General features: G+C 50.4%; 1 protein-coding gene across 10 annotated transcripts in view; it reads left to right on the top strand.

Moving 5' to 3' along the window:
* Positions 1-297: 297 nt before the first annotated feature.
* TTC39A (tetratricopeptide repeat domain 39A) overlaps positions 298-25,852 on the top strand; it is a 52,613-nt gene continuing 27,058 nt past the window's right edge. The window contains exons 1-2 of one of the 10 annotated variants that reach the window (XM_032361174.1): positions 298-429; positions 19,451-19,555. In XM_032361174.1, coding sequence (XP_032217065.1) covers positions 377-429; positions 19,451-19,555 — 158 coding nt within the window. In that variant the 5' untranslated portion in view covers positions 298-376. The other 9 variants (XM_032361177.1, XM_032361178.1, XM_032361182.1 and 6 more) reach the window with 9 other exon arrangements.

The following is a 25,852-nucleotide window of genomic DNA, read 5'->3' on the forward strand; positions in this document are numbered from 1 at the left end:
ACCGTCGCCCCTCGATTCAGAGGACCGGCTTTAGACTGGGACTGGAGAGCCTGGAATAGGTCCCGGTGCTGCCACCGGCCTTCTGTGTGGTCTTGGGACAAATCCCTGGACGTCTTGGGCCTCAGCTTCTCCTTGTGACTAATGATGGGTCTCGACGGCTCTGGAGGGGAATGGACTTGCTCTGGGACCCCGGGTCCGTTCCGGGGGTACCTACGTCCCGGGCAGGAAGGGAGGCGCCCGGCCGCGGCGGGGAGGAGCCGCCGGTCCCGTCCCGCCCACCCGCCCGCTGGTCCAGGTGTTGCCGCGGGAGCCGCCGCTACAGCCCACGCCGCCACGAGAGGACGCCCGCGTCCCCGTCCGAGTCCGGCCCGCGTCCATGGCGTTTCTGACCGCCTGGAAGGGGGCGGCCTCCGGGAAGAACGACCGCAGGTACGGGGCGGGAACGGGGCCTCGGCTGGAGGCGCGCACGGGACGGAGGGGCGGCTGCCGGCGGCCGACGGGAGAGACAGCTATAGGGGCACAGCGGGCGACCGCAGTGCGCGCGCTGCTGGGCGCGGGGTAACGGCCGCAGGGCCGGGGCGGGGTCAGCCCGGCGCTTCTCGCACCCCCACGTGCCCCGCGGCTCACGTGTTCGGCCCCTGCCGGGGCTGGGCATGGGGACAAGGGATGCGGACCCCACCCCTCCGCGGTCGCAGCGGAGCCCCGCTTCCGGTGCCGTCATCTGCGCGCTCTCTGTGAGGGTACGCAGGTGAGCCCTCGGGCGGGTTTGAGCCGCGGAGTCAGCCCTCTGGGGTGCTGCTCACACGCACCTGGTCCTCCGCGCCCTCTGTGCCGGGACAGGTGAGAGCAGGCACACCATCCGCGCCCCAACACAGTTGTCCACACCTGGGGGCAGCACTGTGGGGGGGAAATTTTGGGTGTCAGTGCTGGTCCAGGGTGGGATTATGTGCCCCACAGCTCCTCCAAGTTCAACCCATCAGGGATGTCAGTGTCTCCTGTGTGTTGCCTCCACCTCCCCAGCTGTCCCCACCTCCTGGATGAGTTCGTGTCTCCAGATGTGTTCCCTTGAGAAAGAGGAGAGGGGACAATCCTGACCTCTCTTCTGAGCTTAGACACCCAATTCCTTTCCTTTACATAACTTAAAGTTTACCCTCCTTACTCCCTAGAGAAGAGCAATCCAACTGCCCTCCTGGCACTTCCATCTGACTTTCCTGTGAGCACCTCAAATTCTGCAAGCCCCAAATCACATTTCACATCTTCACCCCTAAACCTGTTCCTCTCCCTGTGTTCCCATCTCAGTGAATGGCATTGTCATCCACCCTGTTGCTCAAGCCCAGAATCTGGGAGTCATCCCTTTCGCCTCCCTCCTTACCTCCACCCCAGTCTCTGAGGCCTGCTGATTTTCTCTCTGGTCTCTCTCAAAGCTGTTCATTTTCTTTTGGACTATTGCAGTAGCCCCTAACTTTCCCAGTTCCTCCAGTCTTCTCCTTTCCGTGCATCCTTCAGACGGATCTTTCCTAAAGCACAAGCCAAACCATGTCATTCTTCTGTTTTAAAACTTCCATAGTTCTCTATCACGTAAAGGTTAAAGTTCAAGGTTCTTGAGGAGAGAGGTTGTGACCTGCCTTGGCCTGTTTCCTGTAACTCCCCAGCACTCACTCTGGTCCAGCAACACCGACTGCTTCATAGTGCTCTCACAACGGTGCCAGGCTGCTCAGGGGTGCCTCTGCCAGGAATGCCATCTTCTGCTTCTGACATTCACATCAGTTAAGACTCAACTTGAGGTGACCTCTTTTCGAGGGCCTTTCTGACCCCACCCTTGAGTCAGACTCAGGGGCTTTCAGCATCTTTGCTTCTTTCTCATGATTCTCATTCAGTCTTTTAACAAACATTGTTGAGCATATAACGTGCTCCAGGCACTGTACTAGGTGCTGCGTATATGCTATTACTTCAGAGGCACAACTCCCTGCTCTCAGGAGACCCGTGTTCGAGAGGAAAAAAAAAGGCCACACAAATAGGCAAATAAACAATGCTGTGTAAAGCCTTAAAGAGGGCCGTGTGATGGGCAATAAAATTCCTAGAGCATTCTCAGAAGTCACAGTGTGGCTTGTGTCTGAGGAGCAGAAAGGGGGTCCTTGAGGTGAATCCAGTGTCTTATGGGATCCAGGAAGCAGGCTACCCAGAACAGGGCATTGAGTTTGGATTTCATTGGTGTTGGGAAGCCACTAGAGGGCGTCAGGGAGCGGATTTACATATTTAAAGATGACCCTGCTACCTCAGGAAAAAAGGATTTTGCCGAGGGACAAACCATTTCAACACTGATTCAGGGTTACTTTTTTCTGTCTCCCCACTACATGTGCAGAGGGGGCAGGGCTTCAGTTTTGATGAAGACATGAAGGAATAATTTCCGAGGAAGGAGAGATCCCCTGGTCAGGATAGAGAAGAATGGCTATGTCCAGAAGAATTTCTTGCCTGAGGTCTTCCCTGCCTATGAGGTTGTGTTCTGGTTGTGTTTGTCCTGTAGGCACCAGGAACCTTCTTCTGAGTTTCAAATATGTGTATGTTGTTGATGTCACAGTGTGGAGGGAGGTAGGGAGACCAGAGGGGAGGCTGGCATGATGATCCAGGAGGGATGCTGGGGTGTGGATGAGGAGAATGAAGGGGGGTGGGAGGTATGGATTAGAGAAGTTAAGGAGGAAAAACTGCTAAATGGTGAATAGAGAGGCTGAGAGATGAGACCCAGAATCACCAGTGAGGGAAGAGAAGTGAGAGACAGTGAAGAGGAGGGGGAGAAAGGAGACTAGCCAAGCAGAGGCCTCTGTATCCTCCATGGGCCTGTTTGAGGGAGAATATGGGAGAGCCTGAACACATTGCCTTTATACTTCAGGTGGAACTTGCTGGACACAAATACCCCCCATTTGCGCCCACAAAGTCTCATATCTGAGGCACAAACCCAGATATCCTTTCTCCTAGCTCAGGACCTGTGACTTGACCTTCACCCCTCACCCACCACACTGCCTGGTCTCCCACAGCCTGGCCCAAAGGTGAAGAGCTTGCCTGGCCCCTGTTCTGCCACTTACGTACTGGCTCTATGGCCTAAATTCAATTACTTGGTCTGTGTGAACTCAAGTTTACTCAGCTATAAAATAAGCTACTCACTGAGTGGTAGGAAGCCCTAGTGAAGTCCCACTGGAACGGACCTCACAGCCAGCCACTGGGGCATATTTGGTGTTCAGTAAATGTGAGTTCACTTTCTTCTTGGCAGTGGTATGAGGTAACTAAGTTATTCCCATTGAACAGAAGGAATTCTGAAAGGTTTGGGAGTCAAGGGTGGGATTCCTGGCACCAGCATGGATAGCCAGGAAGGTTATGAGATAGAAATGGTGCCCACACACAATGGGGAGTGCCACCTACTCGTGCTATAAACAAGGCCCCTTCCAAGCCATACCAGTAGCTCCCACTCATGGCTGTTCCTCCTGTAGAAGGTAGCACCAGGAGCAAAGAGGGAAGTGTAGATGGGCAGATGGCTTTTGAGAGAGTAACTAAGTGGCAGAGCTGTGGGGGCAGGGCAGGGGCGGCCGCAGCGAGCTCTCTGAGAACGGAGGGACCCAGCCAAAGAGGCTCAGGTCCTGGGGCTGCTGTCAGTTGCCCAGTTTCCTGCCCTCGGTATGAGCCTGAGCTCTAGGAACTCTCAGACGCCTCTAGCTAGGTGGTTTCAAATTTGGTGACTGGAATCCTGGAGTGGCTTTGGGGTTCCTTCCTTGGGACAGGATCTGGACTGGAGGCCAGTGCTGAGTGTTCACCTCTGTGATTCTCAGATTCTGTGAATTAAGGCATTGGTGAATTATGAGACTCAGGATTTAAATTACCATGTCCTATGATATTGAGGTTTATGATCCCAGGGTTCTGATCTCCCTTCTGCTGTCCACAGCAGCTGCATGGGGTATGAGAAGGTTCTGGTGTGGGAGGCACACTGCAGCCCCCAAATCCTCGATCTCTGGGGAGGATGCCATGGGAAACCCTCAGGTAACCTTCGTCCCTCTTTTTAGTTACAGAGGGATTCCAACTTGGGACATTTTTGGTCCTGTCTTGAGGTCAAGACAGGAAATAGATGATGTAGGCTGCTGTGTTAGCTCTGCCAGCGTGCAATTTCCTGATTTATCTTCAAATCTGTGATTTGAGTTGCTTGTCCTTCCCCTGAATATTTCTGCTGCTCAATTCAGTTTCTCTCTGCGGTCAGCTCCATTCTCTCCTAATGCTCATCTACTTCTTCTCCATCCTGTACAAGGCAGGGCTGCCGGCAGTTTCCAAGCTCAAGTCCTGGGACAGTAAGACAAAGCAGTGAAAAGTATCTTGGAGCCACACACAGGCTGATTTTGGGATCCTGACTCTGGGACTTTCTGGCAGTATGACTTTGGACAGGTTATTTAACTTTTCCAAATTTCAATCTCCTTATCTGTAAAATGAGGGTAACGTTAGATAATGCCTCACAGGGTTGTTGTGAGGATTATGTGAATCAGTTTGTGGCAAGAGGTGAGAGCAGTGCCTAACACATAGTCAGTGTAACCAAGAAGTATTACTGATTATTGTCATTAGTGCCCCCAGGCCAGAAGAGGAAGGGGTTTCTCCATCAGTCTCATTTGAAAAAGCTCAGGGAAAAATTCCAGCTGACCCTTCCTTCAACCAGTCACTGTGCCCTGAGAGGTGGAGTCAAATGAGAGGCACCTACCATTCAGCCAGTGGGGCTGGAGAGGAGGGAAGAAGCAGTACCCCTAAAATCAAGTTGCGGGGGTGGGGTGTGGTATTGTAAGGTAACTGTTGCCAATAAGCAGACCTTAAAGTAGAATCATAGCTTCATGAAATCCCCAAAATAGGATTTGCTTGGAGTATCCCTGCGCCTCCCTCTGAGAGTCCAACAGTTGTTGTTGACACCCTGGGAGCTGGGAACCGGTCCCTTGTGCACTCACCTGCAATTGTGACTATTGGCCCCAGCCCCATTCTCAGCCTCACTACCACAGCCACACCGGCCTGGGGGTCCGGGACTTATAGGACAATGTCCTTGAAGCTTGTCACTTTATCACCCCATCCCAAGGCTGGGACAGACCTTTCTCCTAATTCCTCACTAGCTTGACCTAAAACCAGTCTATAATGTTTTAAAACACCTTAGGAAGCGGGGAATGAGTAACAGAAGATTTGTAGGATTCTATGGCCCCTTGCCAACCCCCTCAGACATCCTGAAAGGAGCCTTACTGCAAAACTTCCACATCTGGGAGGGCCCCGTGGGTGTTTTCCCATATTTTCTTTCCTTCCTGCTTCAGATGGAAACTGCAGTTCAGAAATCTATGGTATTTAGGTAAAATTCTTCCTACTTAGTGGCTGGATTCGTCCCATGTACCTCAGGAGGACAATTATATTAGGACCTGTGACAGTGAGTGGGACATCAGGTGCCCTATCCAGTAACCCTGAGCCAGATGCTCCATACTTCTTGAGTCCTTTTTTCCCCTTTGGAATGAAGTTTGTTCCTGCTTGTTTCCACCACAGCCTCAGGTGTCCCTCTCCCTCCCTCACAGAGTTGGGCCCTGGGAGGACCTTCCCCCTGCAAGAATTCATCTCCAGCTAAGAAATACCCTCCCCCAGACAGAGCATCTAAGTCTCAGAATGAAGGTAACTTTGCTGTCCTTCCTAGAAAGTGGGTGGGTACTTCGTCTACACCTGTGTGACTGAAGGGCATACCCAAGTGCCGTCCCTGAGCACAGGACAGGCCAGTCAGAGAGGGATGACCTCTCCACAGGCTCAGTGCACAGCACTCATCCCCGCTCTCCTTCGCTTGCCACAGCTCCCTTCAGCCCTGGCTTCTCACCCCTGGACCTTCTGAACTAGGCCCCAGCCTCTATAACATTCCTACCCCCTGCCACCCTGCTGCCTCAGTGACCCCGTAACAGCAAGATCTGCCCTTGGCCAAGCCCTCATGTGACACTCATCATCACCTTCCATCCACCTCAACTCTGACTGGGTCTCCGATTCTGCTAGATGAGGAGATGGAACCTCCCTGTGCTTTCTCAAATGCATACACACTGGGGTTTTCTCTCTAGTACTACTTTTGTATTCTGCTTTTTAAAGATTTTCCCACCTTCCAGAAAACTCATTCATGCAACAAATACTGAGCACCTACTGGGTGTCAGGCATTGCTCTGGGCACTGCAAATATATTGGAGAACAAAATCGAAAAAAAAAAATATCCCTCCCCTGTGGAGTGTAGAATTTAATAGGTAGAGACAGAAAATAAGGGAATAAGCAAAATATTCAGAAGGTAAAATAACACATGCTGTGTTAAAAATATTGCAGGATCAGGGTGCCTGGGTGGCTCAGTGGGTTAAGGCCTCTGCCTTCCGCTCAGGTCATGCATGGTCCCAGGGTCCTGGGATTGAGCCCAGCATTGGGCTTTCTGCTCAGCAGGGAGCCTGCTTCCCCCTCTCTCTTTGCCTACTTGTGATCTCTCTCTCTGTGTCAAATAAATAAATAAAAATTTTTAAAAAATTGCAGGATGAAAGAATAGGGAGGATGAAGGCAAAAGCTCCATTTTAAACAGAATGGTCAGGGAAGTCCTCACGGAGAAGGTGTCATGTGAGCTGAGATTTGAAGCTTTTTGGTGGAGGGGTAATCATGTGATTATCTGCAGGAAGAGCATTCCAGGCAGAAGGAATAGCAAGTGCAAAGGCCCTGAGGTGGGAGTGTGCCTGACATATTTGGAAAAAAGCGAGGAGGCCAGAGTAGCTGAATATGTGAGAGAGAGAGAAAGGGAGATGATGTCAGAGAGAGAGAGAGATGGCGGTGCATGTCATTCAGAGCCTCAAGGCCATGTGGAGACTTTAGTTTTGTACTGAACAATATGTGGAGCCAATGTGGGCTTTTGAACAGACGAGTGACATGATCAAATCAAATGGGTCTGGTTCTGTGTGAAGACAATAAGGAGACAGGGGCTGGAGCAGAGAAACTACTTGGGAAATAATGTAGTAGTCTGGGCAAAGAAATTCTCTATAAATATAATTTAAATATCTGCAGACTATTTGACCCTATAAATTCACTATAACCCATTGAAGTAATTCTTCATTCATGGGCATTTAGGTTATTACCAGCTGTGTCCTTATTATAGAAAACACTGTGTTGAACATCTTTGTATAAGAAATCTTTATGTCTGTGACTGTTCCTTCAGATACATTGGTTGCCTGGGTGTTATTGGGTCACCTTTCTAAGGTTTTCAGTCCAAAATTCCAGTTGCCCTTCTGAGAGAAGGCACTGCTTTCTGCTCCCTGTGGCAGTGTAGGAAGTAGCACATTTGCCATAAATGTACATGGTAGGTGTCCAGTGGATGTCTTTGCGGCCCTGGCCAGGTCTGCATGCACATCTTCTCTGGTCACCCCTCCTCTCTGGATGGCCTTGCACAGTTCCAGAGCTCTTTGGGGTCCATTTGCTCATTTATTGTTCACGTTTAACGTTCACAACAATCCTATTATCCCTGCATTATAGGTGAGGAAACTAAAGCTCAAAAGTTAGTGGTTAAGGCCCTGTTACAAGTGCTTTACGTATGTTAAAATAAACCTCATTTAATCCTTGCAACAGCCTGATGAGCTCAGTGCCATCATCATCCCTATCTCAGAGTTGAAGTCACCCATCCAGGGTGTCAGAGCTGGGGCGCCAACCTGCTCTCTAAGCCACTCCCTGTCCTGCCTCAAGCTCATAGAGTGATTTGCTTCTTTTTTTCAATCAAAAATGTTCCTGGTCCTTTGTGCCTGATGTGGGCTCCTTCCTCAGATCCACTTTCAGCTGCTCTGGGAGACCAGACTTTGGTAGAAGAGCTCGGACCCCAGAACCAAGAACATCAGTGCAAGGAAGGGCCTTGGGCTCCTGGCCCACCCTTCTCTCCCCTCTGTATGGGGAGAAGAGGAACCTAAGGTCCAGAGTGGGGCAGTAACTTGCCCAATGTTACACAGCTAGGAGGGAGGAGGCTGGCCCAACACATAGGCCTGGGTCTTCCTTAGGAGCCCCTGCCAAGGAATATTTTAGAACTGTGATTGTCACAGCCCTGTTTAAGGGCCCTTTGTTGATGGGCCTGTTGACTGTGAATTATTAACCTGCCCAAGCCGGCAATCTGCTGGGTGGGGCTCACTCAATTTAAGAAAACCTGCTGTATAGTCACCAGCCCCGCTGGGTTAGGGGCGGGGGTGGGGGGGGGTGGAGGGGGTGCGGCAGGGTCTCTGGAGTCCAACCAGCTAGTTCTGGGCTGGTAGAGAGAGCTAGTTGGGGGCTGCTTCCTGGCAGGGAAAGACCTGGAGGAAGGGACTGAGATGAGGGAAGAGGGAGAAGAGGAAAGGGGCTGAGGCATCACCTTAGTAATGCCCAGTAAAGCCCCACAGCATCCCTAAGAGGTGGGCACTGTTATTCCAGACTTACAAATGGGTAGACAGGGTCAGAGAGGTAGAGGCAGAGGAGGCTTCACAACTTAAGCTTTGTTTCTACAGCAATGGTATCGCTTTTCACATGCTCACACTCCCATTTCCGTGACCCACCCCCTTTTCCACACACTTTTTCCATAGGATAAGGAGCCAAGACCTGAGTCCAAGTCACACTTGGTCAAAACCACTGTGGGATGAGAGATAAAGCCTCTGTGGAGCTTTTTGGAGCATCCTGAGGAGGTTTCACTAAACAGATGCTTACTGAGGGCCTTCTTAAGCTGACAGATGGTACAGGTAAAAGCAGTCCATGGAGGTTCTCAGGGCCATCAGGTGTGGTGAGCCCAGTGGTTTGTTCTTGCAGGTAGGGGAGAAAATGAGAGAGGAAGCAGGCTTGGAAACTTCCAGGCACAAAGCACCAGGAAACTCCCCCAGCAGGGGAGGAAGAAACCTAGGACTCAGCATACTATCCGGGTCCCCGCAGCTTGGCTATCATCTTGAGGTGGAAATGGGCAGGTGATGTGAGCAGAGTCACTTGGGTTGGGAGGCAGAAATAATGGTGACTCCTAGGCTCCCCAGGGTTGGGGCTGAGCCAGAGCTCCTGGGGGCTGGGAGCTGCCTGGGTGGAGCCCTCCTGAAGGGTGGACCACTCTGGGGCTCTGACTCATCAGGTGAGTGACTCCAGCATCATTGCCACTGCTGTGTGGGGACAGCTGCAGCTCTGAAGGCAGCTTAGCTGCTTATGGTGTTGCGATTCAGTTTCATCTACAACGGGAGAATGCTAGCCTCTGCCTTGCTGCCACCACCACCGGAGTGCCGCTCAGCACTGTGTGTCCTGCCAGGAACTATGGGGGCATTTTAGATACAGAAATTCTTTTTTTTTTTTTTTTAAAGATTTTATTTATTTATTTGACCGAGAGAAATTACAAGCAGGCAGAGAGGCAGGCAGAGAGAGAGAGAAGGAAGCAGGCTCCCCGCTGAGCAGAGAGCCCGATGCGGGGCTCGATCCCAGAACCCTGAGATCATGACCCGAGCTGAAGGCAGCGGCTTAACCCACTGAGCCACCCAGGCGCCCCAGGATACAGAAATTCTTAATCCTCACAACCACCCTTTGAAGCAGGCAGTATTTCCATTTTACTGATGAGGAAACTGAGGCTCAGAGAGGTGGTTAAAAGCGAGCATTAAATGAGATAGTCTGTGTTGTACACTTAACCTGTGTCACATGTAGTAAGCCTTTGGTGGACATCAGTCATCATAATCATAATTACCTCAGAGGGAAATGGTAAAGTGCTAGGCCAAGTGTTGGTATTCGGTGATTCATCAGAAGCAGAGATGTCTGACCAGACCCGATCCTTCAAAAGCTCCCAGTCTGATAGCAGAGACAATCACATACACACCTCACTCCACTCCCATCCCCCTAAGATGGTGTCCGCCACGGTGATGAGGGGAGGTCAGAGGGGGTTAGGGCAGTGTGTGCCCAGGAAGCACCTAACACCGCCAGGGAGGGAGGGCTTTCTGGAAGAGGTGCTGCCTGAACTAAAACCTGCCGGGCGAGTAGGAGTTTGGGCATATATCAGGCTCTTAATAAATGTTGGTTAAATCCAATGGAGATTTACCTGTATCTAATGTAGCATAAAGCTTCAGAAGTGCTCACTCACCTGGCCCTTTCCACGGCTCTGGGAGGACTCTGGCAGTTTTCTATTGGCAGATTTGTATTCTTTTTTGGAGGGGGGGTGGGGGTGGGGAAAGGCTTCCAATTGTAAGCTTCTGGATTGAACCCTGATTAAACGAATGAATAAGTGATAAGGGAGGAAGGTGTGTCCTAGGCAGAGAGACGAGCTAGTACAAATGCCCAGAGATGGGCATGGGTTGCAATAAGGTGTCCCAGCCTCATTACCGAGGCTCCTCTTCATACACATTGCTGGTCCTCTCCCCAGCCTCACAAACGCCAGCGGACATGGGTGTGCCTCTGCCCACTCCATGCTGCTTTCACCCATGCTGTTCTCCCATCTGGTACACCCTTTCCACGACTTTATTGTGTATAAACAATATAAACTTCGAGGCTCAACTCTGTGCCCACCTTCTCCAGGAAGCCCTCTCCCCACCCCTCCAGTCTATGGTGCATTCTTTCTTATCTGGAGTCCTCGAGATGACAGTAGATCTCATCATAGCCCACTCCTTGTAGTTAATTACCTTTTTGTGCTCATGTCTGAGAATCCCAGACATAGGATGATCCTTGCCAGTGAACATCTAGCCTCTGTTCACATATAGGCAGGATAAGAACTCACTACCTTTCCAGACAGCCTGTCTGGATTTAAACAGGAATCTTCTAAACCTCTCCCCTCTGCCACCAGGCTCAGTCTACCTGGCTCTCCCAGGACCCATTCTGCAGCCCTCTTCCTAAGAGGCCTGCCTCTACCAGGCTCCTCCTGCTTCCTCTTCTGACATCCTGGAGCTAAGGGTTGCTCCAGGGACGCTGGAGTCCCTCCTCCTTCTATCCTCGGCCTTTGTAAAGGGACAGTTCTAATGGCAGCCACATGCTCTGATGAGTCATGATTAAGAGCATCTGGGGCCTGGAAGTGGTGGCTGGTTAACTCCTCACGGACCAGTGACTCTTTGTGCCAGAATGCCAGGTGGGCTTCAGCCCTGGCCCTAGACATGTACCTTAGGGCTATGCACACAGTGAGCATTTGAGAAGTGTTCTGGATGACTCCGTATAGGGGTTGGGGACTCCGAGGAAATGGGACGAAGGGGCTAAGAGAGACAAGAGTGTCCACCCTGGAGGGCCAGTTCCAATTAGGACTTGCCATTTATTAGGTGAGTTAACTTGAGCAAGTCACATAAACTCTGTGCTCCATCTCTGTAAAATGGCAGCTCTGGGGATGATTTGAGAAGGCCTTTGTGAACCCCTGCTTAGCAGCGGGTGCTAAACCACGTTATTTTCCGCTTTCTCGCGTGCTGCACGCACAGTGCGGCAGTGGGCAAAGGGGAGTATTAAAACCCAAGCCCGACTCTGGAGGCAGTGCCTTTCTCAGCCTGAATGCCCCCCGCCAATGCAGTAGGATGACGAAGGGCTCAGGTGGGGGCCGATGCGAGGCGGGATCTGGGGTGGGGGAGGGGAGAGATGACTGGGAGATGGACCTCAGGTCTAAGAGAACTTTCTGGCCACAGATACGTGGGGCTGTGTGAGGAAGGAGCGAGCTCCGGCCCCTGGGGGCTGCGCAGCGAGGACACTCGGCATGGGCCCGGCGGACCGTGGGCGCCAGGATCTCTCACGTCTGAGAGCTGAGGGTGGGGGCGCATCTCGCGGCCGCCCCCCGCCCAGCCCCAGCCTCCTCCAGTCGGCCGCAGACGGGCGGCGGCCGCGGCCCCACTGCACCGACAAGCAGACCGAGGCCCGGCCCGGCCCCGCCGCCTTCCCCGCCCCCGGCGCGCCCCTCCCCGGCCGCCGCGTCTGCGGCTCGGCCGCACAGCGCCCGGCTCGGGGTTCCGGCGGCAGCACCTGGGCCGCGGCTGGCGTCCTGCGGGGGCACGCTGCCCGCCCCTCTCCGCGATGAGCTCGGCGGGCGCCGCGGACTCCCTGGCCGCGGGGTAAGTGCGCGGCTGGAGCGGCCCTGGGCCCGGGTTGGGGGGTGGGGGCGGGCGCGGGGCCCGCTCTGCCCCGCGCCTCCGGCTGGCCGCCCGCACTGCGGCTCCCAGCCGCCCCCCACGCCCCGCCCGGCGCTCCGCCCGACCTCCGGGAGCCGCCGCCGCCGGTGAGCAGGGAGGGGGTTGTGGAGGCTCGCGCGAGGGAAGTAGAGGCGCCGGGGATCCTGGGGCTGTCACTCCCTTCTGGGTCCCAACTTTCTCGTGGAGCTGTAGTAACGGCCACGTCAGAGCCGCCTTCCTCTCCTCGTGGCGTTTACACCTGTGGTGGGCTCTGTTGTTTTCACCTCCGTTACAGTTGAGGAAACTGAGGCATAGCTCTTAAGTGACTTGCCTTCCGTTACCCAGGAGGTGAGCGGTGGGCCTGGAATTTGAACTCAGCTCTCGCTGATGCTGGAGCCCCCACCCGCGCGCCGTACTGCCCCATCTTCGGGGATGTCTGAAGGAGTTAAAGGCTAAGATATGAATCAGCTGTGCCCATTGGGCGCAGCAGGAACTGGGGTAGTAAAGGTGGGTGTTGTCACTTCCAATATGGCTCTCCTGCTCTTCCCCACCCCACTGAGGAACCCTGTAGAATCCCTACACTGCCCCTGTAGCAGTGATAGCTGCTAGCAGCTGGGAGACCTGGAGCAGGTGGCCCTTTCCTGGGCGCAGGTGAGTAGGGGGCGACTCCTGAGGGCCATGCTGGGAAGCTGCTGGGTGGAGATCTGGCTCAGGTGAGCTGGGAGGTGTGCCTGCCCTACCTGCAGCCTCACCACCAGGGACAATATTTGCCGAGCGCCTCAGGGCTAACATGTGAACTGGGAGGTGACGGAGGGGGGGTGGGCGGGTGCCAGCCTCAGCTGGAGGCCTCCACAGCACCTGTGTGTGCATCCTGGGTGAAAGCTTAGAGGTTGGGTCACTGAGGGACACTCCGGCCTGGGGGACGGTTGCCTGGTGAGTTTTTCCCTGACCACGTTTGTTATATGATTTGGGCCATATCCTTTATCCTCCCTGGAATTCTGGTCCTAACTTCGGAAAATACAGGGAGGCCAGGCATGGCTGCTCCCTTCCTGCTCTGAGCTGAAGTCTGTAAATCTCTAGCCTGTTAGGTCCTTTCTGCCCAGCCCTGACTAAGCACCATCCTAGTGTGCCTAGGAAAGAAGCTTCCTGGAGAGAAGGCAGGCATGGAGCAGGGCACCTATCAGAGAATCCTGACTCCCAAGCTAGAAGCCACATCCATCCCACTTCCTTGCACACTCATATACCTGCCTGAGTCCAGGCTCCTCTGCTGGCTCCTCTGGCCCCTCCATGGACCTCTAGGGTAGCAAGCTCAGTCTACCAGCACTGGTGGCTCTTCTTCACACGTCCTCATACTGAACCATACCCGCCCCACTGCATGCCCTCCACGTCCCCCTCTTCTTTGAGGCCACACGGGTCCATCTGCTCCTGTCCCTGGTCAGTGCCACCCTGGTAGGGTCTGAGCAGAGCAGAGGCAAAGCAGTTCCGCCTTCACAATAGGTACTCAGTCACTCAGCAAACACTCCCAAGGCCTGCTCTGGGCCCAGCCCAGTATTTGTGGATCAGTGGTAAACAAACCAAACTTTAAATCTCCACCACTTAAAAAATTATGAAATATTTTAAGCCTTCAGAAAAATATAGCAGGTGATAAAATGAACCCCATGACCTTGCCACCCAGCTTTTTCAGATGTTAACACTGTGCCCACTTATTTCATATTCTTCTTGTTAAGAAATAAATTATAGCAGAGACTTTGGAAGCCTCTTTGGACCCTCCCTACTTCCCTCTCCAGTCTCCAGAGATAACTGCCATCCTGAATTTTGATTTTGGCATTTGCATTTTTAGTTTTTAAATTTTATTTGAGTATAGTTGACACACAGTGTTACATTAGTTTCAGGTGTATAGCGTAGTGATTCAACTTCTCTATATTATGCTGTGCTCCCCACATGTAGCTACCATCTGTCATCCTACAACACTATTACAGTATCATTGGTTTTGCCATTCTATGTTTTTATTCTTTTGCTGAGTGTGTATAAGTCTAAGAAAATGTAGCTTGTTCTGACTTTAAAATTTTTACATAAATGGAGTCACCCAGTGTGAGTCATTCCACAACTTGCTTTTTCTCACTGAGCTTCAGGTTTCTGAGATGTAGCCTTCTTAATCCTTGCAGCTTTGGTTCCCATTTTTGCTGATGTATGATGTACCACCTGATGTAGGATACCCCATTTATTTATCAGCCTTTTTGATGGACATTGAGGTGGTTCCCAGAGTCTTGCTATTTGAATAGTAGATATTCTCATAGGTTGTCCTTTGTGCATATGTGAGTTTTCTTCTCAGATGCCTCATAGGAGTGGAATTGCTGGGTCATGGAGTATGTACACTCAATGTTTTAAAGTTATTTAATTTTCTTATGAAAGCAGTTTTGCTCCAGACATGATGGAAACACATTCTTGTAGGAAAAAAAGTAACACTGGCTAACATTTCCTGAGGACTTCTTACTGTGCTTTGCACGGTCTCAGTCATTCTTCTCAACAACCGAGGAGGTAGGAACTGCCATTCTCCTCTTATTGACGAGGACACTGAGGCTCATAGAGGCTAAAGAACCTTCCCAAGTGTCTCTAACAAGTGGTTGCTGAGCTGCAGTTTGGGACCAGGGTTATCCGCTTTCAAAACTCTTAAGGTCACATTGTCCAAGGCATGTCAAATCAGTCCAAGCCACATCATACTCACTTTATTCACAGCTAAGCGGGGCTTCTCTGGAAGGAGAGTCACAATCATATGTGCACTTAGGGAGGTCACTTTGGGATAGGTCCTCATGGACAGATCCCCTCCCCACAGCCCAGATAGAGCTCTTCCTGCTTGGTGAAGCAGGGGGGAAAAGCCAGCTCTGGCTCCAGTCTGCTTCCTGAGTGACCTTTTTGCACTGCTTCCTTGACTGCCCCAGTGGGAAGGGAGAGGTCCCCCTGCTTTATCCAGCTCTCTGCATCAGGTGTCTTCCAGAAAGACTGAAGCGGGGAAGAGGGAAGGAAGGGGAGAGTGGAATGACTCCAGGCTGCCTGACACCCCCTCACCCCCTCCAGCTCCCTTCTCACTCCAGCTTCAAGCCTCCCTCCTCTACGATGCCAAAGCTCCTGGCATTAGTCACCAGCCCTGCCCCACGCTCCATCCACCTCTGGGCCTCGGGTTCTTCAAGGAACAGTGGAAAGGCCACCATCGACCTCTCAGGAGCTCAATAATGTATTAACCTGGGCTGTCAAGGTGGCTTGGAGCAGAAGGGCCTTGAAGGCACAGGACAGCTTGCAGAGAAGTGGAGACTGCAGTCACAGCCAGGGGAGGAGAAAGGTTTGGCAAACTTGCTTTTTTGTGGAAACTTTTCTGCCTTCTCCCTAGGTTCCTTTTTGTCTTTTCTTTATCTCCTTATCTGTTAGTTGCAGATAAGAATTGCCTGCCTCTGGGCTTGTGGGAGGATTGAATGAAGTAAGGTAGTGATCGGTTTAGAACTCGAAGTGATAGTCTCATGGTGATGAAGGGGTGGTTATTAATGCCATCATTAAGTCAAATGGGCCCAATGTCCCCATCCAGCCAGGACACCCGCACCTCACCCCTGCACTTAGCACGCCTTCCAGAGCCCATCTTGCCACCTCCCGCTACGGCTTGTGCCTCTTTGTCACTATGGTATCATGACTCTAGCTCCTTGCTCAGCCTTTTTCCTCTTCTTGGACTTCTTTCTCCATCTTGTCCTCAGTTCAGTGCCATCTTTTCCAGAAAGCTTTCCAGAAAGTGCCCCATCTCCACTTCTGGGCCTCCTTAGCCTTCATTGATCCTCATGATTGCAGCCCTGATGGTTCTGGTTGTCATTGCCTCTGCCTGCATCTGTCACTTCTGTAGACTGTGAACTCTTCAAGGACAGGGCCAGGTTTGGGTCAGAACCAGAGATTAGTGGGTGTTTGTAGGAGGAAATGAGGAAATCAGCCCCAGAGCCACCCCAAAGCAGCACCAGTCTCAGGCCCACGTCACAGCACTTGAGCAGAAGAGGTACTGGGGCAGTCAAGAGAGGGAATGCACCTCTGTGCTGTTTGTCCATCTGTCTTTCCCTCCACGTAGAGCAAGCAGGCAGAATGTCTTTCTTGATGGGAGGCAGAGGTGGTGGCGGTGATAGGGTATATGCAGAAATGGGAGTTAGGCTCTTGGCTCTAGAGTTGTTTGGAGATGGTCATAAGCCAGGATGATGAACTTGACTTCTGAGGGCTGAGCTGGTGGATGGGCACTGGCTCAGGCAGAAACTTGGTTAGAACCCATGCTTGGCCATGCAATCTTGGCCTGGTCACCTTTCCTCTGTGCCTCATCTGTAGTGGGGATAATAATCCTACCTCATGGGCTTCGTGAGGGTTCAAGGAGAGAAGGCCCAGAGAGATAGGTGCTCACTACCTCCTTACCCATTCATCCAGCAGAATGGGCAGACTGAACACCAGTCACTAGGCTAAGCCCTGGGCACAAAGGAAGACACTGTGCCTGTCTCATGAAGAGAGGGACAGGGACTGCTTCTGTGGGGACTTTTGGCCATAGAAAGAAACTTGGTCTTTATCCTAAGAGTAATAGGAAGCCAGTGAAGATTTCAAGTCCAGAAGTGACATGGTCAGATTTGGGTTTTAAACAGATAACTTTGGCTGTTGTGAGAAGGATGGGTTAGAGGGAATAATGCTTCCAGCATTCTCCCTTATAAAAACTACCAAGAGGCTGTATGGGTTACTCCAAACATCCTTTTTTTTTTTTAAATTTTATTTATTTATTTGACAGAGAGAAATCACAAGTAGATGGAGAGGCAGGCAGAGAGAGAGAGAGAGAGGGGGAAGCAGGCTCCCTGCTGAGCAGAGAGCCCGATGCGGGACTCGATCCCAGGACCCTGAGATCATGACCTGAGCCGAAGGCAGGGGCTTAACCCACTGAGCCCCCCAGGCGCCCTACTCCAAACATCCTTTAAAATACATTCCTGAACTCCCACAGAAGTAAGAGAAATTCTCTCAAGCCAAAAATAGAAAGGAAGCTGAAATCAAGCTGATAAATGAGATGAAGGTATTGACAAATTCCAGAAATCCAGAACCTTGAGTTTTAACGACCACTCAAGGGATGATAAGGACGGACTTAGGCCTACCCAGTGTCTGTGTGAGGAGTTGAAACCTAGTCCCCCTACCGCAACCACCATCTGGGACCTTCAAAGGGCTACCCCCTCAGCAAATAGAGTTGCTGGCTGGAAGGAAATAGCCACCCTTCCCCAAAAAGGGGGATAACAGGTCTGGTGGAGAAAATTATAAATATGAATCTGCCCTCACACAAATTGTGGGTTTGAAGACATACTCCCTTTGTGGTCCTGGAAATACTAACCCAAAAAAGTAACTTAATTATCATCAGATGGTAGCACCCCAGGGAATTTGGCCAAAGTAAGTGAAAATCCTCTCTGGAGGAATAGATCCTTTTCCTAAGATCCCTTTGGGATCAGCCAAATAGGGGCTCCTGGTAAAATTACAGAACACACAAGGAAACCAGTCACTGTGAGCAATAGACACCCAAATCAAGAAACAACAGAATTTGTTTCCCTGAGCGTCTAAGATGCTGGAATTATGAGATCTAGAATAGAACTATTTTATAAACATGTAAAGAAATCAAAGATGGACTTGAAACAATAAGCAGGGAACTAAATACTGCCCCAAATGACCAAATGTATCTGAAGAGGAAGCAAGTGGAATTTTTAGAAATATGAAAGATAATCATTAAAATTAAAAACTCAGGAAAAGTAGCAGATCAGATACACCTCAAGAGAATTAGTGAAATGGAAGTTCTGAAAGAATTGCTCAGAATTCACAGAGTCAAAGAGATGGCAAAGAAGAGCTAATTAAGAGACTTGAAATACTGAGCAAATGGTTCAACAGTGAAGAAGAGAGAAAGGGTAGGAGGGGTGAGAGTGGAAAGGCTGGTCTTCCATCAGACCTGGGTGGAGGTCGGCACACCGGAGCAAACTGGCTCAGAAGGGGGTGAGTTAAGTGATGTTTGGGAGGCAGAACTGACAGAGCTCAGGGAGGGGGTAGCAGACAGCCTGGGAAAGGGGTGTATCAGGGCTGACTATCAGATTTCTGGCTTGAGAAACTGGGTTGAGGGGTGTCATTTATTAAGATGGCAAACACGGGGAGAACAGCTTTGGGAAAGTGAACAAGAGTTCAGTTTTGAACAAGACTCGTGTTTTGATTTGCCGGGATGATCTGCTTCTCCACGTGCATGGAGTAAGAGACATTAAAGTTGGGCCCCAGAGTGTGTGTAGACATTTACCTGGTGGAAAGGAGCTCTCTCTCAACTAGTTTTTGGGGGAAAGGATCTCCCTTCAGTCAGGTCATCAAGGTAGCTTTTGGAACCTTCTCTCAAAAGAAACTCCTTGAGAAGAGACATCCTCAAGACCATCCTCAAGAGAGGATTTTGGGGATATCCTACTTTTTCTCATTTTTTGGATGGAGAAGCTGAGACTCAGAAAGGCCAAGGATTTGTTTTCCTAATCTGAGACTCCTCTTTTTTTTTTTTTTTTTTTTTCATTCACTTAATGGATACTTATCAAAAGCCCACTTTGTACCAGATACTAGATGCTGGGGATACAGCAGTGAACAAAACAAGGATCCCTGCCCTTGGGAAGCTTACTTTTAGTGGAGGAAGACAGATAATAAGCACAACATAAGTAAAAATACATACATACATACATACAAATAAAAGAGTGTGTGTGTATATATGTGAGTGATAAAAGCTATAGAGAAGTGTAAGGACTTGAAGATGGTAGGGTCCACTGAAATGCCATTGGGAAAGTGATCCTTGAGGATAAAGTGCCCTGGACAGGCCGTACAGTCTGCTGTACACCTCAGCCCATTGTGACAGTGTTTCTGGGGTTCTAGAGTGCAGGTCCAAGGTGGGCAGGAGAAGTCCTGAAGAAGGAGGAGGAGAAAAAGGACTGAAGCGGGATTTAGTGGGTGGGCTGTGCCCCCCTGCAGGAGCCGAAAATCCCGATGGGTCAGAAGGGCCATAAAGACTCCCTTTACCCTTGTGAGGGGTAAGATAAATTTGTTCCTCAGGCTTCCTTGCCCTCCATCCTCTGCTCCTCCCCAACCCCCTCAACGAGATCTTAGATGACGCCCTCATTCTGCTGTCCTCCCACCTTTGGGAACACTTAGAAGTGGGTCCAGATTGTCTTTGTGTCCCAGTACAGAGTGGGCAGCCTGGAAGGCACCCAAGGCCCACAGGGAGGTCGTATGGGCCCTGTGGGGCTCGGTTCCAGCCTGGAGGGGGTTTGAGGTCTTCTGGTCACTTGCTGTCTCTCCTAGCAGGACTTCTGTGAGCAGCCTCCATGAGGCCCTGGACCAGTGCATGATCGCCCTGGACCTCTTCCTCACCAACCAGTTCTCAGAAGCACTCAGCTACCTCAAGCCCAGGTGAGGCTTATACCTAGGTTGTGGGTGGGGGTCCGGGGTGTGTGTGTGTGTGTTTGTATCTGTGCATGTGCATGAGCACACTCTAGAGCCCACATGTAGTGGAGGGAGGGGGGTGAGGCGGTATCTGGTCATGGAGAACCAGAGGTCTTATATAAAAGGAACCCCGTGTAACTGACTGCCTTCAGCCTTTTGGGTCACTATGACCTTCCAAGAGACCCCTAAAAGTAGGGGCTCAGGCTCCCCATTCTATACCCCTGAGCAGCCAGGCCTTCTCCAAGGTCATTGGGTCAAGGTTCTTGTGGCCTCTTCCACTTTGGTTTCTTGTTCCCACTGAATCCACTTGGGGTTTCTCCCCTGTCAGCTCTAACAACAGCTGCTTGTCCTCATTTTTCCCCAGAGCACTAAAGATTTGAGTTGCCTTTACTCAAGCCCTTCAGGGTAATAATGTTGGTTAATCATTTATCCATTTCTTCCAGTGTTTACTGCCTTCTTTCTAAACAATATGGTTATACTACTCTTCCTTTATCACTTTTTTCAGTTTTTTTTTTTTTTTAAGATTTTATTTATTTGTCAGAGAGAGTGAATGCATGTGAGTGCACAAGCAGGGGGAGCAACAGGCAGAGGGAGAAGCAGGCTCCCCCGCAGAACTCGATCCAAGGACCCTGGGATCATGACCTGAGCCACCCAGGCACTCCTCCCTCCCAGTATTTTTCGAAGACTTCCCAGCTCCACTTCCCTTCTGGTTGTTACCTGTCCCTATGCAGGTTCCTCCCTGCCACCTCCCCTCACACCTTCCTCACCCTCTCCCCACAGCCCTCTTGTGTTGAAGGGCTGCCTTACCCTCCCTCATCTCACAAGGACACTCTACCAGAAGTTCCATAACTCGGGCCAGACAATTCAGGCCCCAAAGAGGAAATGCTCGCCCTGAATGAAAAGAGGCACTAGGGAGAGACCAGTCTTTCCATGAGGCTACCTTTTAATGTCATACTTAAGGCAGTGAAGCTGCCCCTTATCTAAGCCCCTGCTTTATTCCAGAAAAGATGTTTTCCTTTCTTTTTCAGTTTGAGAGTTCTCTTCAAACAGTAGATGTTAACACATTCCCCACCCACATCCCCATTTTGACAAGAAAAAAGTGTTTCATGAAATTGCCAGATACTGGGGGTTGGGGTTGGGGGAGGAAAAATATCTCCCATCTTTATTAAGAACCACTGGTCTAGGAGAAAATAATTGTTGCTAAAAAAAAAAAGGCCTCCCCTCCCCATTTATAGCCACTGAAGCTTCAAAAGATGTTGGGGTCCAGTTTCATTCATTGTTCTGCATTGTGCATGCAGTGTCTCATTTAATTGTTTCCCATACTTTGTCCTCAGGAAGTAATGGGCTCATCAAGTTCTACCCCTCATCACCCCAAATGCCTGGGCTTTTGTTTTCTGTGTTTGTCACTTCTTTGAGTAGCTTCCAGTTCATTTTACTTTGCTGTGGTTAGAGGAGGGAAGGACTAGAGCTCTCTAGGCTTAGCTGACCTCCTCATGGCCGAGGAATCCCAGGTCCCAACATCCTGCTCTTCTGCTGGTTCCCCAATTTGACAGCTGGCCTGGGCCTAGAAGGTGGGACCCCAGTGGACATCATCTCCTGGAGCTGGATTTCCCTCGGAGGTGGGGGGGCTCTTATTCTCAGAGGTTAGGATCCTATATGACAACAAGAACTTATGGATTGTAAACTAAACTTGGGGTGTCTGAGGTTTGGGAATACCACATTGCACTTCACAGATACTGCATTTGTTACAAATGGAAGGTTTGTGGCAACTCTGCATCAAGCAAATCTTGGCACCATTTTTCCAACAGCATTTACTCACTTTGTGTCTGTGTCACATTCTGGTAATCCTTGCAATATTTCAAACTTGCCCATTTTTTTTTTTTTAAGATTTTATTTATTTATTTGTCAGAGAGAGAGTGAGCGAGAGCGAGCATAGGCAGACAGAGTGGAAGGCAGAGTCAGAGGGAGAAGCAGGCTCCCTGCGGAGGGCAAGGAGCCCGATGTGGGACTCGATCCCAGGACGCTGGGATCATGACCTGAGCCGAAGGCAGCTGCTTAACCAACTGAGCCACCCAGGCGTCCCCAAACTTTCCCATTATTGTTATATTTATTATGGTGATCTGTGATCACTGACCTTTGGTGTGACTATCGTAATTGTTTTGGGCCACCACCATATAAGACAATGAACTTAATTGATAAATGTTGTATGCATTCTGACTTGTCCACTGACCAGCCATTCCCCTCCCCTGCCTCCTTCTCCTTGGGCCTTCCCTGAGAGACAACGATATTGAAATTAGGCCAATTAATAACCCTACTGAGGGGGCACCTGGGTGGCTCAGTGGGTTAAAGCGTCTGCCTTCAGCTCAGGTCATGATCTCAGGGTCCTGGGATTGAGCCCCACATCGGGCGCTCTGCTCAGCGGGGAGCCTGCTTCCTCCTCTCTCTCTCTGCCTACTGTGATCTCCGTCTGTCAAATAAATGGATAAAATCTTAAAAAAAAAAAAAAATAACCCTACTGTGGTCCCTGAGCGTTGAGGTGAGAACAACTGCTCATCTCTCCCTTTAAATCAAAAGCTAGAGACGACTAAGCTTAGCGAGGAAGGATGTCGAAAGCCAAGACAGACTGAAAGCGAGACCTCTGACACCAAACAGCCAAGTTGTGAAAGCGAAGGACGAGTTCCTGCAGGAAACTGAGAGCGCTGCTCCAGGGGACAAACGATGATAAGAAAGTGGAACAGCCTTACTGCCGACGTGGAGAGTGTGTGAGTGGCCGGGATAGAAGAGCAACCAGCCACCACATTCCCTTAAGGCAAGCCTGACCCGGAGCAAGGCCCGAGCCCTCCTCCATTCTGTGAAGGCTGAGGGGGGTGAGGAAGCTGCAGAAGGAAGGTTGGAAGCAGCAGAGGTGGGTTCATGAGGTTTAGGGAAAGAAGCCGCCTCCATAACGTAGAAGTGCAGGGTGAAGCAGCCAGTGCCAATGTAGACGCCGCAGCAGGTGATCCGGAAGTTCCAGCTTGGAACATTCATAAAGGTGGATACATTAAACAACAGTTGTTCAGTGTAGACGGAGCAGCCTTCTGTTGGGAAAAGATGCCGTGTGAGACGTCCACAGCTGCAGAGAAGTCAGCGCCTGGCCTCAAAGCCTCAAAGGGCGGGCTGACTCATGTTAGGAGCTAATGTAGCTGTTGACTTCAAGGTGAAGCCTGTGCTGCTTTAGCATCCTGAAAATTCTGGGGCCCTTAAGAATTACGCTAAATCTATTCTTCCTGTGCTTTTTAAGTTGAACAACAAAGCATGTTGGTTTACAACGTGGTTTGTTGAATTTTTTTTTTAAGGTTTTGTTTATTTATTTGTCAGAGAGAGAGAGCACACAAGCAGGGAGAGCAGAAGGCAGAGGGAGAAGCAGGCTCCCCACTGACCAAGGAGCCCAATGTGGGACTCAATCCCAGGACCCTAGGATCATGACCTGAGCTGAAGGCAGCCCCTTAACTGACTGAGCCATCCGTGCGCCCCGGAGTCAATTTTCTCACATGCTGTTGCTGCTTTATCAACTAAGTTTATGTAATATTGCTAATCCTTTGTTGTCATTTCAACATCTTCACCAGGAGTGGATTCCATCTCAAGAAACCACCTTCTGTGGGGCGCTGGGTGGCTCAGTGGGTTAAGTGTCTGCCTTCGGCACAGGTCATGATCTCCGGGGTCCCAGGATCGAATCCGGCATTGGGCTCCCTGCTCAGCCGGAAGTCTGCTTCTCCCTCTCCCTCTAGCTGCTGCTCTCCCTGCTTGTGCGCTCGCTCTCTCGCTCGCTCTCTCTCATGTTCTCCCTCTCGTGTGCCCTTTCTCTCTAATAAATAAATGAAATCTTTAAAAAAAGAAAAGGAACCACCTTCTTTTCTCATCCATTAGATGCAACTCCTCACCCTCTCAAGTTTTATCCTGAGAGAACAGCCACACAGTCCCACCTTCAGACTCCAGTTCCAGTTTTCTTGCTCCTTCCACCCCATCTGCAAGTCCTTCCTCTCCTGAAGCCTTAAATCCCTCCAAGTCATCCATGAGGGCTGGAATCAGTTTCTTCTGAACTCCTGCTCATGTTAATACTTTGACCTCTTCCCATGAATCACAAAGTTCTTACTGGCATCTAGTTTGGTGAATACTTTCTAGGGTTTTTCAATTTACTTTCTATCAGAGGAATGACTCTCTATGGCAGCTATAGCCTTATGAATTAGATTTCTTAAGTGATATGACTTCAAAGTCAAAATAACTTGTTAAATCATGGGGCACAGAATGAATGCAGTGTTAGTGGGCATGAAAACAACATTCACCTCATTGCCCATCTCCAGGAGAGCTCGTGGATGACCAGGGGCACTGTCAGTGACCAGTAGTAATTGAAAGGAATCTTTTTTTCTGATCAGTGGGTCTCAACAGTGGGCTTAAAAAATTTAGTAAACCGGGATGCCTGGGTGGCTCAGTCAGTTAAGCCACTACCTTCGGCTCAGGTCATGATCCCGGGGTCCTAGGATCAAGTCCCGCATTGGGCTGCTTGCTCAACGGGGAGCCTGCTTCTCCCTCTGCCTTCTGCTCTCCTTGCTTGTGCGCTCTCACTCTCTCTCGGACAAATCAATAAATAATCTTTGAAAAAAAAAAAGAAAAAGAAAGAAATTGCCACAGCTAACCCATCCTTCTACAACCACCACCCTCATCAGTCAGAAGGCAAGATCCTTCACCAGCAAAAATGTTACAGCTCGCTGAAATGTCAGATGCTGGTTGGCGTTTTATAGCAATAAAGTATTTTTTGATTAAGGTATGTATTTTTTTAACATCATGCTGTTAAACACTCTCGACATAATGCTATTGCAGGCTTAATTAAACTTGTGTGTGCACAGGGAAACAAAAAATTCATTTCACTTGCTTCACTGCAGTATTGGCTTTATTGCAGTGGTCTGGAACGAAACCTGCAGAATCCCGCATGTATGCCTGTACCACAAATCTCAGTCCAGGGCACAGCTGAGGGGCTTCCAGGGGTGGGCTGGGGAGGAGCCAGGATTCCCAGCTGCGGGTGCATGTTTTGACATTGGGCCTCAAACGAGAAATTCCACTTTGCCCGCCAGCTCCCCAGGTGGGGCTGTCCCTTCTGGGCCCAGCACCAGACTGAGGTAGCTTCACTGGGGTGGGAAGAAGATGGGGAGGGGCTTGAGAACTGGGTAGGCCTGGAGTAGGAAAGAATTATCTGCGGGGTGGGAGTGGATCTGAGTAAGGTCAGGGAAACATATTCTGTAGGAGAGAGTGTCTGTCCAGGGCAGCGACCCTTGACCCCAGCAGATACAGAAAAACTCACATTTATTGAGCATCAGTGATGGGGCCCTTATTATATCCATTTTACAGAGGAGAAACTTGAGGCTCAGAGAGGTTTAAGATTCACCAGGATCACACAGCTGGTCACTGGCAAAGCCAAGATTCAACGTGTACTTCAGGGACTCTGTAGCCTGAGTTCTGTCCCCACTTCAGGCTGTGGCCTCCTTTCCACAAGCCACTGCCTTCAGGTTAGCATTTCTAGCAAAGATCTGGGAGGTATTCTGACAGCTGCCAGGACTGGTAAGAGGTGGACCAGCCTTTGGTTTCCTTTAAAAACCTTTGACTCCCCAGGATAAGATCACCTGGGATGTGGTCGGTCACCCAGAAGTTAAAAAGCACTTAATTTGGGGCGCCTGGGTGGCTCAGTGGGTTAAAGCCTCTGCCTTCGGCTCAGGTCATGATCCCAGGGTCCTGGGATCGAGCCCCGCATCGGGCTCTCTGCTCAGCAGGGAGCCTGCTTCCTCCCCTCTTTCTCTGCCTGCCTCTCTGCCTACTTGTAATCTCTGTCTGTCAAATAAAATAAATAAAATCTTTTAAAAAAAAAAAAAAGCACTTAATTTACAGAGGGTTTTTAATTTTACAGAGCTTTATGAATGAGAAAGACATGAAAATAAAGTCACATGATTTTACAATAGAACAGTCTATAAACCTTAGTCATCTCTTTCCCTTGAAGTTCCCAGCATAGGCCCTGCACTGAGGAGTTTTATAAATAATTAACAAGGGGGTGTAGTGAAGGGAGAGAAAATTGCTGTGGCACCTACTGTGCAACAAGCAGGAGTAATCCCCAGCCAGTCCCATAGGAACCTGGGCAGGCCAGTGTTCTTGCCCCATTTTCCAGAAGTATAAATCAAGACCCAGACATATTATGACTTCCCCAAGTGCAGATGGGGGCCTGCATTTTTCTTGTCCCTC

The sequence above is a fragment of the Mustela erminea genome, chromosome 10, assembly GCF_009829155.1.
Source record: "Mustela erminea isolate mMusErm1 chromosome 10, mMusErm1.Pri, whole genome shotgun sequence".
Taxonomy (NCBI): Eukaryota; Metazoa; Chordata; class Mammalia; order Carnivora; family Mustelidae; genus Mustela; species Mustela erminea.